This window comes from Sturnira hondurensis, unplaced genomic scaffold (assembly GCF_014824575.4).
Source record: "Sturnira hondurensis isolate 20B ecotype Veracruz unplaced genomic scaffold, ASM1482457v3 Scaffold0010600, whole genome shotgun sequence".
Taxonomy (NCBI): domain Eukaryota; kingdom Metazoa; phylum Chordata; class Mammalia; order Chiroptera; family Phyllostomidae; genus Sturnira; species Sturnira hondurensis.
In genome coordinates, this window is record NW_028083231.1 from 842,976 (window position 1) to 856,543 (window position 13,568).

General features: G+C 37.6%; 1 protein-coding gene across 1 annotated transcript in view; it reads right to left on the reverse strand.

Moving 5' to 3' along the window:
- Positions 1 to 13,568, reverse strand: part of AFF2 (ALF transcription elongation factor 2) — a 102,152-nt gene that overhangs the window by 66,555 nt on the left and 22,029 nt on the right. The window contains exon 2 of the mRNA XM_037059276.1: positions 11,313 to 11,350. Within this exon, the coding sequence (XP_036915171.1) occupies positions 11,313 to 11,350 (38 nt within the window). The remainder of the gene's footprint in view (positions 1 to 11,312; positions 11,351 to 13,568) is intronic.

Below are 13,568 nucleotides of genomic sequence, written 5' to 3' on the forward strand. Positions count from 1 at the left end.
ATGGTTATGTTTGGATGTGTGCACAAGTGTCTTGTTACATGCATTTACTTATTGAGTAGGTTTAGCTGGATTGTTTCCTGACATTCAGTCTGTGAAGAACTCCTGGTAAAATCTGAGCTGGCTCAAGATCACAAACAGAACTTGACAGAAGCAGTGTAGAACCTCATTATCCAAAGGCTGTGGGAAGCAGGACTTTTGCATGTGTGAGAGGGGCAGTTGGGTTGATTCTCTAACATTTAAACAATTATTTTGTATCACACTTGGGTTGGCATCTGTCTGAAAGTGGAAGCATCTGTGTATCTGAACTCCCCCACCTCCTGCATCTAAACTCTAATGCCCATGTGGATGGGTATTGTCATCCTTATTTTGGAACCCCTTACAGTATCTAGTAGAGAAGGGGCTTAATCCATTTTCATTCAAGGGCATCAAACCATGCAAGATACTTTCCTGGAAGAGATATTAATTGCCCAAATTATATCTATTTTCATACCCCACCCAAAATCAAACATTATTCATCTAGGTGGAAGAAATGAGATGCAGATAAGAACCCTGAAACTAAACAACTTTGCCTCCAGTGACAGAAAATTGACATTTGCTAAAAGTAGACATACACGCAAACAAAACGGACTTTTTATGTCTCACTATTCCATTTTCATGAGTTAGTAGGCTTAATTACTATAATTGGCTACTATGTCCCTGAAACAAATCAAGGTGCATAAAGTAAGAGTTTTATATTTTAAATTCCCATAGTCTTTCTTCCACTCTAAGACAATTTGAGGTTCATTTTATTTGTAGAATATTGAAATTCAATTAAAATCTGATGGTCATTTCTATAGGTGACCATTCTGCATGTCATGGGCCCAGCTCCCACTTGGATAGGCCAGTGGAAAGTGAGGTCTGATGCACAGGACCCACACCCACGGATAGGTTCTCCCACGGGGAATCAGGCCTGCATTGTACCTGGGCCACTTTGAGACTTGCTTTTTGCTAAAACTCCCTCACCCTGACCTGAAGCAGCAAACGTTTACTGCATATTCCTAAAGTGACTTCCTAAATTCTATATTAGGCCTTTCAAAGATGAGTGTAACCAGTTTAACCACTTTTCCCTTTGCATTTGCAAGTATCTTTCTTCTGTGATGTGATTCCTGGCACCCTCTCCTTTTTTTTTCTGTAAAATGTAACCACCTAAAGTGGACCTGTGCATAGCAAATGAGGACCATCCTCAATGTAATGTGCCCAGAAGAGCAATAAAAGCTTGTCAAGGCAAGAGTCAGTGCACTCTCCTCTTTGGAGAGTGGCTGTGCCATCCCTCTTCCTCCATAGGACTCGGTAGTCCATGTGATTTTGTCTCACGTCTCATTCACAGTGCTGTGGACAATGCTTGCTGGTGTCGACATCACATTTCTAATGTTATTATCTATGTCAGCAGAGCTGAATTCTTAAATATATTTGTACCCAATTTATATTCTAGCAACTGCCAAAGTCTAAGCTGTAGCTCCATTTTGACATATTCTACTTAAAAAAGATAAACAGCCCCTGAAAACCTTCCCTAATTTCTTTTCTATGTACCAGACACATACAAACAGTCCTTCTTCTAAGGTATAGATACTCATCAGCCTCAAAAAACATGTGCTATCAGCTTTTGGTTGGATTTAGAAAGTGACTTGGGATCCTGTGAGAGAAAGTATTTGGTACACCATGGATTCCCTGGTAAAGAATAAAAACCTTGTAGACAAAGACTATATTCATACTACAAAGCAAACAATCATATTTTCCTAGGAATTGAAATATTCTGATTCCCTATAATCTACCTATAGGACCTTATTCAACTCTGCTAATGTACACTATGATTTTTAATACATACCAATATCTTATCTATCATATATACTTTATTTTGCTATTTTATTTAGTTAATCAGAAATGGTTTGCCATATTTCACTTTCCAAATTTCAGTAAAGAGTAGTAGAGTTTAATATTTATGTACTTAGATCTCACATCATAAAGTTGACCTTAAAGGTAATATTGAGGAATAGGTTTATTAGAGAAGCCACCTTTCGATGATGTGCTTTTGGTAATTCAGGGACAAAATCCCTTTGCCAGGTATATGAGCTACAAAAGTAAAGCATTTTAATTCTTAAATCTATGAAGTATGATAAAAGCACTTTATAATTGCACCCAAATGTAGCTCAGTGGGTTGAGCACTGGCCTGGGAAACAAAAGGTTGCTAGTTTGATTCCCAGTCAGGGTACGTGCCTGGGTTACAGGCCAGATTCCCAGTTGGGGTGATAGGCAACCACACATTGATGTTTCTCTCATACACTGATGTTTCTCTCCCTCTTTTTCTCACTCCCTACCCCTCTCTAAACACTAAATAAAAATATTTTTAAAAATGTATATTTAAGTTTATTACATATAGGCCATTGTGGTATAGATTTGGTTTTGAGGCTTATGAGAATGTCATTATTTGTTTTACTATCTAAAAAAGGTCTATGTATAAGGGGTACCTGTGTGACAGTGAACACAGCAAGAGTCAAAGGATATTAATGCATGAAAAGTGCCATCCAATTCCTTGCTCTGGCTTCAAAATATGTCAGTGAGCCCTGACTGGTGTAGCTCAGTGGATTAAGAGTGGGCCTACGAACCAGACAATTGCGTTTCAATTCCAAGTCAGGGCACATGCCTGGGTTGCAGGCCAGTTCCCGGCAGGGGACCCACGAGAGGCAACCGTACATTGATATTTCTCTCCCTCTCTCCTTCCCTACCCCTTAAAGATAAATAAATAAAATCTCAAAAAATAAATTTTAAAAAATGTCAGTGAAATGTGTCAGAGTCATGTGCTTCCCATAATAAACTTTTTTCCTCTGCTTGTGACTTTTGGATCCTTGCAAATCAATGAGCTGTTTTGAGTCTGAAGGAAGAGAATACAGTTGGCAAAGAGAAACTATTGCAATAAATAATAAATGCCCTCTTTCCTTTGCTGGTGGAAAGGGAGACAGAAGGGAGGGCTTCTTCATAGATGAACAATTTTGAGTGACGTGGAAAAGGTTGGAAAACAGAGAGAGTAAGTGGGAATGATATAGAAGGAAGTGCAGGTGTTTTTCTGAGAACACCCTAATTATTGGGAAGAGAACAGGGATATCTGTGTGCCTGTTAATAAATACACCAATGTATCTAACCCCCTTTGGCAGAGTCAATCCAGCATTTGAAAACATAGAGGGCAGAAAAAGAAAGTCCCTAAATATGAACTACTCTCCACTTTTTCTTTTTTCCCAGAGAATATGACAGTAAGATGAAACAGATTCATCAAATATCCCCAAACCAAAACTATACTCCATGAGGATCAAATGGTGCAGCATTTAGATAATTATTTCATTACAAATTAGCATTTCTTCAGAGCTTCATGTTTTTATGCCATTGATTTCTGATAAATCCTGATTGCCAAATATGAGAACAGATGTAATTATGCCAGATTTTTTAAGACTTATTCAGGTCTAACTCACAGATCTTTGGAGAAACTAAAGTTGAGAAAATTAAAGAAATAATTGATTCTTTCTTCTGACCCTTGGGGACAGGTCATACACTGTGTGCAATGCAATCCATTTGGAAGAGAATCACTTATTTCACTTCCAGGACACTAATTATGATATGATGGAAAACAAGAAAATGTCACTTATCAGTTATCCAAGATTTTGTGAGAAAACACTTGATTCCTTTGAGCCAAACAGCATTTACAGTTGCAGCAAATGTAACTTCTAATTTTGTTCTCCAATGAACACAAACTATCCATACTCAACCTTGGCACAACTAATAATGACTGTGTAATTGAAGTGACTTTGTTATATTAAAATATTTTACGAAATTATAGAAAACTGCCAAGAAGTACAAACATGGATTTGGAAGCCTTGGGTATGTGATACAATCGCCACACTATTCCACTATTTTGCAAGTAGAATGAACAGTTTGCAGAACTGAAGAATACCATTTATACTCAATACCAGTTTACCAATCCATAAGACACTACACCCTTTTGAGAAGGATCCACATAATAGAGTCTTTTTATTCTAAGCATTATACATATCAAATTATAAATTACTTTTCTTGCAATATCACTCAATATACTTAAAATTCTATTAAATTCTTCCTCAGTATATTTTGGAATGTAGAAAAGGAAAGGCAAATTTTCTGGTGGCATTCCTTAGAATCAGCAAGTGCTTCTCATCCACAATGAATGCTAGGGGAAATCACAGTCTTCAACCCTACTGTAAAAGAAATTAAAGTCTCGGTAATTCATGAGTGTAAATGCATATTTGGAGAGAAACTTGACTACATGCTATTTCAGAGATTATTGTATAGATTTAAGGTCAGATTCCCAAGGCCATTCTCATGGGGTACTTGGATTCAGAATTAAAAATACCGGCTTCTGTATTGAACTAAGGGTCTTTTCTTGTGTTGCATATGCAAAGTCCAAATATGTACTCAAGAGCTGCTTTCTTTACAAAAAGGCAGGGTCTATAAAAGTAAAGTGAAGTTAAAAAATATGTACTTGGAACCCACAATAGCTAAGATAATCATGAAAAAAGAAGAGCAGGTAGGTTGATAAGCTTTGCTTACTTGCAAAACCAAAAGGATAACAACCAACTCAAAAACCAAAAACAACCAGAACTGTCAGAAAATTAAACCATATGGAAGTCTCACAATCAAAGAGTTAAATAACAGAATTCATGCAGACTAGTAGGAGAGGCAGAGACGGGCAGCTTGCGCAAGGAGGACAAGTGGCAAGGAGGCAGTTGGCAGACCAGATGGGCAAGGTGGCAGCTGGCAGACTGGACAGTCCCATATTCATGATAAACCAGGAGCAACAACTAGGGAGCAAGACAGACTGCATAATCCAGTGTTTCAACACAGGCAAAATAAAGCCTCAAAACTTCTGGCTGTAAAAACTGGGGGTTGCGGCAGCAGAAGAAACTGCCAGTTTCATAGGAGAGTCCATGGGAGGAGTCTGCAGGGTCCTAGAAGGACCACAAAAGCCCACTCAACCAGGTATCAGCACCAGAAGGGCACAATTCACTTCTGGGTAGTGGAGGAAGCAACTGAAAGGGGGTTGAGAGCCAAGTAAGTAGCATTGTTCTTTCTCTGACCCAACCCCTCATACAGTGTCACAACGCAGTGAAGTGGAATGCCCTGCCCTGGTGGATACACAAGACTCCACCACTTACAACCTAACAGGTGCACTGAAACAAAGAAATATGGCCCAAATAAAAAAACAGGTCAAAATTTGACAAAGTACTAAGCAACAAGGAGATAGCCAACTTATCAGATGCAGACTTCAAAACACTGGTAGTCAAGATGCTCATGGAAATGATTGAGTATGGACACAAAATAAAGGAAGAAGCAAAGGCTATACAAAGTGAAATTAAAAATATACATACAGAGAACCAAAAATGAAGGGAAGGAAACCAGGACTTGAATAAATGTCTTGGAACACAAGAGAGAAAAAAACTGTTGACCAGAACAGAATGAAGAAACAAGAATTCAAAAAAAAAATGATAAGAGGCTTAGGAACCTTGGGGACAACTTTAAATGTTTCAACATCTGAATCATAGGGGTGCCAGAAGGAGAAGAGGAAGAGCAAGAAATCAAAAACTTATTTGAAAAAATAATGAAAGAAAACTTCCCCAGTCTGGTGAAGGAAAAAGGCATACAAGTCCAAGTAGCTCCTAGTCCCAAACAAGTTGGACCCAGAGAAGAACACAGGAAGACATGCCATAATTACATTAGACAAGATTAAAGATAAGGGGATAATCTTAAAAGCAGCAAGACAAAGAGAAATAGTTACCTACAAAGGAGTTCCCATAAAACTATCAGCTGATTTCTCAGAAGAAACCTTAGAGACAAGAGTGGGCTGTAAATAAGTATTCAAAGTCGTGAAAGGCAAAGATCCACATCCAACATTACTCTACATAGCAAATCTATTATTTAGAATGGAAGGGCACAAAGAAGGAAAAGCATTGTCAAAGAACATGTGTAAAGGACCCATGGACAAAGACAATGGCAGGGAAGATTGAATGTAGGAGGAGGGGGAAGCCAGAAACATCAGAAAACGTGTTATATTCCATTTATATGAAATCTCCAGAATGGACAAATTAATAAATAGAGAAATTAGATTGGGAATAAGGGATTCATGGAGGAAAGAGTGGAGACCAACTGCTTAATGGGCACAGGGTTTCCTTTTGAGATGATGAAAATGTTCTAAAATTGATTGTGATTGATGCACAAGTCTTTGAATCTACTAAAAAACATTGAATTATATACTTTAATCAGTTAATTGCATGTCATGTGAATTATATCTCAAAATAGTTATTTTTTAAAAACTATCATGTAAAAAACTCCACTTTATTTGTCTAAAATGAAGAGAGTTTTAAGAAAGGAACAGATGTTATGGGAGATGCTTCTCTAGACAAAATGGGTATTCATATTTATCTAATGCATTACTCCCATTTTCCAGTTCACTTTTCCTGCTTGCAATGAGGTTGTATCTTCAAGATTCTGCTAAGGACCACTGTCTAGTTAATTCAAACTAGTGGTTCCTTTGGTAGGCTGGTGAGCCTTCCAGGTTGTGTTCCAGTGGTTCTGTATACCAATAGCAGGTTAGCTAAAGAAACATTTTCTTTTTTGGTTCAGTGGGGTACCCTCGAATAAGAATTACTTGGGTTAATCCACTGATGAGTTGCATCATTAATGCAACTCAGCTTTACTTATAGGCAAAAGGGTTCTAGGTCAAGAAAGTCTGGGAAACTGCAGTAAACTGTATTCTGCCTATTAGATATGCAGGATTTATATTAGAATATTAAGAAATCAAAATTCAGCTTAGAAGAAAATATTTCTATCACCATGTATATTTGACCAATCATCAAACACTCATACCCACACATGCATAACAGCTATTAACATATTTGCAAATAATCTCTAATGAGCCACACTGTGGGAAATGCTAACTTAGTCCATAAAATTGGCAAAAGAAAGAAAAAAACATGACCTTGAATATTTCATTGTCTATGTTACCTTGCTTTGAGGACTTGTAACAAAAAAAAATGAACATGGACACATAACTCCCAAGTCCTTGGAATAGTATTTCCTAACCTTTCCATCTCCTGGTCTACATAGGAAAAGATGGAGTAGTATGGTTTGCTGTTAAGAGACTCCAGGGCTCCTGGACCCTGTTACCCTGAGGGTTAAATTCAGTATATCTTCATTTCTCTAACCTATGCCACTGAAAAGCTGTGGGGAAGTTCTGCTCTGGATAATCTATCACAAAACCACCCTAATTAAACTATTTTCACGTTGGATAATTAGTAGACAAATTGTCTATGTGATACTTCACTTATTTGGACATTGGATAATTTGTGCAGACACAACCATAATATATTTCACATTCTTGTCAGATTGATGTAGTTTTGTTGACACAGTAGGAAGCAATTGAGCAAAGGTGATTTAATACCATACTGAAACATTCAGGAACACAACTGGATACTCTGAGGAATGAGACTGAGAATGAAAGAATCTAAGCACATAGAACATTTCATCTTTATTGAGATGTAATTGACATATAACATTATGTAAATTTAAGGTGTAAAGCATGAGGTTTTGATATACTATATTGCAAAATGATTACCACAAAATAAGATCAGTTAAAACATCCTTCACCTCATATAGTTACTATTCTTGTATATATGGGGAGAACTTTTAAGATCTCTCTTAGCAACTTTCAAGGATACAATACAGCATTGTTATTTACAGTCAACATGCTGTACATTAGATACCCCAAACTGGAAATTTATACCCTTTGACTACATTCATCCATTTCCTACATACCCCTTTTCTGGCAACTACCAGAAACTCTGTTTCTATGAGTTCATTGTTTTTAGATTCCACATATAAGTGAGATCATACAATACTTGACTTTCTATGTATGTCTCATCTCACTTAGAGATTACCTCAAGGTTCATCCATGTTCTTGCAAATGGCAGGATTTCCTTCTTTTTATGAAATATATGCATATATATGTATAAATATATAAACATTATGACAGTTTTATTTTTAATTTTTGAGGAAACTTCATACTGTTTTTTTTTTTCATAGTGGCTATACCAGTTCACATTCTAACCAAGAGTAAGCACCTAGAATTTTTGAGTAACCATATTTCCTGTGCAAATGGCACAAAAGGGAACCACAGTGTTAATCTTGAATGGTCTTCTAGAATCATTGAAGAAAGGTTAGATTATGCCTGCCTTTCCTGTAAAAGGTATTCAGTCTCTTCTAATTTCTTCAAATTAATTCATTCTACATGTGGTAGTTCCAGTAATCAAATTATGTGGATTAACCAGATAAGTTGTTTCCCCAGGCCTGTCAAATATCAAAAGCAGAAATATAACATTTTTCAAGTGCATAGATATTGTTTTTATTATTTGTTTATTTCATTATTTTTGTTTGGAGGAATTAATAAAACTGAATAAAATTTAATTTTCTGTAGGGTTTAATCCTCATAAGAAGCAGAGAAGAAATTGTTTCCACTTCCTGGCCATTAGAGTACAATCTAATGCAGCCCCCCACTGCCAATCTTAGGTACCCAAAAGTGGAGTTTGGGATTCACTTCCTATTGAGAGGACTTGAACTTGCAGATGTTTGTCTCATCAAGGGCCTAGATTTACATTCCTCCAGCCCTTGCTTCATCCATTGTGAGCTAGAGAACACATATATTTGCATGTGGATGGACCAAAGGGAGGGGTACAGTCAAATAAGGGTAATGATCACTAATGTCCCATCCAGGGACTACAATATTGGCCTTGGCCTCATTAGCACCATACACTAATCCACAAAGCTCACCAGCCACAGGCTAACAGTTGAGAAGAAATGGACACAGAAGAAATCAGGCTGCAGAGAAAATTTCATCTACAACCAAACAACCATAGACAAATGCAGCTCCTAAAAATACTCCCACAGTTCCTCTAATTTGTGGCTAAAATTGACCAATTCTGTGAGCGTCCTAATCACCAGTATTTTGAACTGTGCATCTGAAAAGTTGGCTATTTCTTGATCACTTTGAATTATAGGCTCTGGGGCTTTGAGCTGTTCTTGAAGGTTAAACTGATTGAAATGAATGGAAATGAACAGGAAACCAACAGTGTTGGAAAGAAACAGGGACTCAAATCAAGGGAGTGGACCATAAGGAAGAAAGAAAAAAACAAACAGAAAAGAAGGAAGAAACAAGAATTCAAGAAAATGAGGAGAAGCTTAGGAACCTTCAGGACATCTTTAAACGTTCCAACATCCAAATTATAGGGGTACCAGAAGGTGAAGAGGAAGAGCAACAAGTGGAAAACTTATTTGAACAAATAATAAAGGAGAACTTCCCCAATCTGGCAAAGAAAATAGATTTCCAGGAAATACAGGAAGCTCAGAGATTCCCAAAGAAGTTGGACCCAAGGAGGAACACACCAAGGCACATCATAATTACATTACACAAGATTAAAATGAAGGAGAGAATCCTAGAAGCAGCAAGAGATAAGGGGACAGTCACCTACAAAGGAGTTCCCAACAGACTGTCAGGAGAGATCTCAAAAGAGACCTTACAGGCAAGAAGGGGCTGGAAAGAAGTATTCCAAGTCATGAAATCCAAAGACTTACATCCAAGATTGCTCTATCCAGCAAGGTTTTCATTTAGAATAGAAGGGCAGATAAAGTACTTCTCAGATAAGGTCAAATTCAAGGAGTTCATCATTACCAAGCCCTTACTATATGAAATGTTAAAGGGACTTATCTAAGAAAAAGGAGATAAAAATCATGACCAGTGAAAGGACAGCAAACTCACAGTTATTAACAATCACATGTAAAACAAAAGCAAACCAAGAGGACAGCTAGATCAGGAGCGGAACCATAGAAATGGAGATCACATGGAGGGTTAGCAACAGGGGAGTGGGAGGAGGAGAAGGGGGAGAAGGTACAGAGAATAAGTAGCATAGATGGTAGGTAGAAAATAGGGGGGAGGGCAGGAATACTATGGGAAATAAAGAATCTAAAGAACTTGTGACACATGGACATGAATGAAAGGAGGGGAATGGTGGGGAAGGGTTAGGGGGAGTGAAGGGGGGAATGGGACAACTGTAATGACATAATCAATAAAATATATTTTAAAAAATACTCCCATAGGACAACTACAGCATAATACATTTTCAGACTACAGCTATCCCTCCAGAGGCTACAGAAGCTTGACAGAGAATACTGTGGCCTAGGAGAAAATAAACATGAAAAAAAATACACCAAACTTTTGGGGAAACAAAATAGAATTTACATTTAATGCTGTGCTGAACAATAACCTGGTGACTTGGAAAAAGTTAATTCTTTTATAAAACATGAGCAGCCTTCTTGTCATTGGCATTAGCTGATCCATTCTCCCAAAAACTATTGAAAATAAATGCACTCCTCATTTCTGCATTTGGTACCCATTATAATGAAAGTCAGCTGACATAAATTAACACATTGTTCCTAGATATGTGATATTACAAGCCCTATATTAACCCACCAAATACAGGAGATCTTTTCTAGGTCATATGATTATCAGGATTGGTATGAAACATAACACTGCAATCATATGTCACAAACCTAGATGACAAGAGAGACATCCTTCTTAATTTGAAAGTTTCTGTTCTAGAAGACACAGCCTGTCTAAGATTTACTGTATTTAAAAGAGTGCTGTGTAGGTTGTTCATAATTTAAGACTGTACCTTAAAATGACTTGGAAATAGCTCCCTGTTAGCTATAAAAACCTCAGTTAAATATATTTCACAAAGTTTTCATTAACAGAGTTGCAAGACTTCTAGACTAGCGTGCAAAATCTGCCTACATGGTACATTTAGGCAGAAATCACTTGGTACATTTGTAGCCATTTATGTCTCTGTCATAGGTCCAAGGTTTGCAATTAAAAGTGTAATGTTTTTAGCATGTGAAAAACCCACAGGATTGAAGTATTATGCATTGTGAATGATTATAATAGTATTTGGCAGCTATTCATGGATGGCATAAACTAATTTATGTAAACTAGGTACAACTTAGGGCACTTCAGCATCAGGACAACTGGAAAACAATAAAAGCTGGTCCTGACTTACTGGAAGTAATTTTTTCTTATTTCATTTTTGTTTTCAAATTGTCATGAATAGAGACTAGGTCAAAATTCAAGGTCCATTTAATGACCTTAATCTTTCACATGCATAGAGTCCATTCAAATTAAAGTTTTCAACTAATAAAAAATAACTTACTTCACAGGATTATTCTTAGGTTTTGCCTTTTCAACAGCCTGTAAACAGAAGGAAAAATGCAATGAGACAACATTAGTAGGCATAACCTTTGCAACTAGTTACCAAAACAACAAACACCGTATAATGCTCTTTGGAAAGATAAGGAGTTAACCGAAGCAAGCTGCTGGAGATAAGCAGACTGTAGGCACAGAAAGCAATTTTCCTCTCCCAGGGAACATGGTTACCTGTCTAAGTACAGCTTTCAGACACAGGTGGGAATTGTCAGGGCTGTCTGGAAAATTCATCACTTCTCATACAAGTAGACACTTAAATCCACAAGTGGATTTCCCTCTCCACACATTCTACTTTAGTTTTCCTTTCTGTGTGGGGGCCCGCTTGTGTGGTTGTGATGGGAGGTGGAGGTAGGTGCAGAGAGAATGGTCATGAATATATCTTTGATTTTGAAACCTGTGGTAAAGAGCCATTCATCATGTACTACAACTGATACCTGGCCACACTTGCATAGTGATAGAAGAATTAAAGTATTTATTTTGAAAATAATTTTTATTGGCAGACATCACAAAAGGGCAAAGGATGACTGAATACTTAGATAAATGTCCTCCTGTGGAACCTTTAAGCAAACATACACCAAATCATCATAGACATGAAGTCTGGTTCCAGTTTTTTTTAAAAAATTATTTAATGATTTTTCAAGTACAGTTTTCTGTCTATTACTCCCATCCCACCCTACCCCCCTGTGCTCCCCCCTCCATCCCATTTCCACCCTTCTCAGTTGTTGTCCATGTATCCTTTATATATGTTCCTCTAAATCCCTCCCCTATTTCCCCTGAAATTCCCTCCCCTCATCTCTGGTCACTGTCAGCCTGTTCTCCATTTCAATGTCTTTGGTTATATTTTGCTTGCTTGTTTGTCTTGTTGTTTAGCTTCCTGTTAAAGGTGAGATCATATGGTATTTGTCCTTCAACACCTGGCTTATTTCACTCAGCATAATGCTTTCCAGTTCCATCCATGTTGTTGCAAAAGGTAGGAGCTCCTTTTTTTCTTTCTGCTGCATAAAATTCCATTGTGTATATGTACCATAGTTTCTTGATCCATTCATTTCCTGATGGGCACCTAGGTTGCTTCCAACTCCTGGCTATTGTAAATTGTGCTGCTATGAACATTGGGGTGCATATGTTCTTTGGGATTGGCGTTTCAGGGTTCTTAGGATACAATCCCAGCAGTGGAATTGCTGGGTCAAAAGGCAGGTCCAATTTTAGTTTTATGAGAAAATTTCATACTGTTTTCTGTGTACAGTTCGTTTATCATTCATGAAAAGAGCTAGCAATCTTCAAAGTACATTAGAAGAAACAGAATGAAAGTTCCAGCCAAGATGGACACATAGTTAGAAACCTTTTGCTTCCTCACACAACCAAAAGGAGGATAATAACAATCTAAAAATAAACAACTAGAAGTGTCAGAAAGTCAATCTGCATGGAACTCTGACAACCAAGGGCTTAAAGAAACAATCATTCAGACCTGTGGGAGGGAGACAGGCAGATGGGTAGACACAGAGAACCTAGGGCATAGCAGTCGACTGTGTGGCAGGGCTGCTGAATGGGAAACTGAGACACAGAGCTGACTATGGGCTATGGTAGGAGTTGCCATGTTGAAAGAAACTCCCACTCTCACATGACAGTTTGTTGGAAAGTGGGGCTAGAACCCGGAAAGCAAGCTGCACTGTTCCCTCTATGACCCCTCCCTTACAGAGAACACCACAGCACAGTCAGGAGGGTTGCCCTGCCCTGGTGAATACCTAAGGCCCCAGCCCTTACAACTTAACAGGTGTACTGAGACAAAGAAACAAAGTCCAAATGAAAGAACAGAACAAAACATCAGAGAAAAAGCTAAGTGATGAGGAGATAGCCAACCTATCTGATGTGGAAATCAAAGCATTAGTAATCAGGATATTCACAGAAGTGATTGAGCTTGGTTGCAAAATGAAAGAAAAAATGAAGACTACACAAAGTGAAATAAAGCAAAATATTCAGGGAGCCAAAAGTGACAGGAAGGAAACCAGGATTCAAAGGAACAATTTGGGAAAAAAGGAAGAAATAAACATCCAACTGGAACAGATTGAAGAAACAAGAATTCAAAAAAATGAAGAGAGGTTTAGGAACGTCTGGGACAACTTTAAAGGTTGTAATATCCAAATTATAGGGGTGCCAAAAGGAAAACAATATCAAGAAACTGAAAGCTTATTTTAACCAATAATGA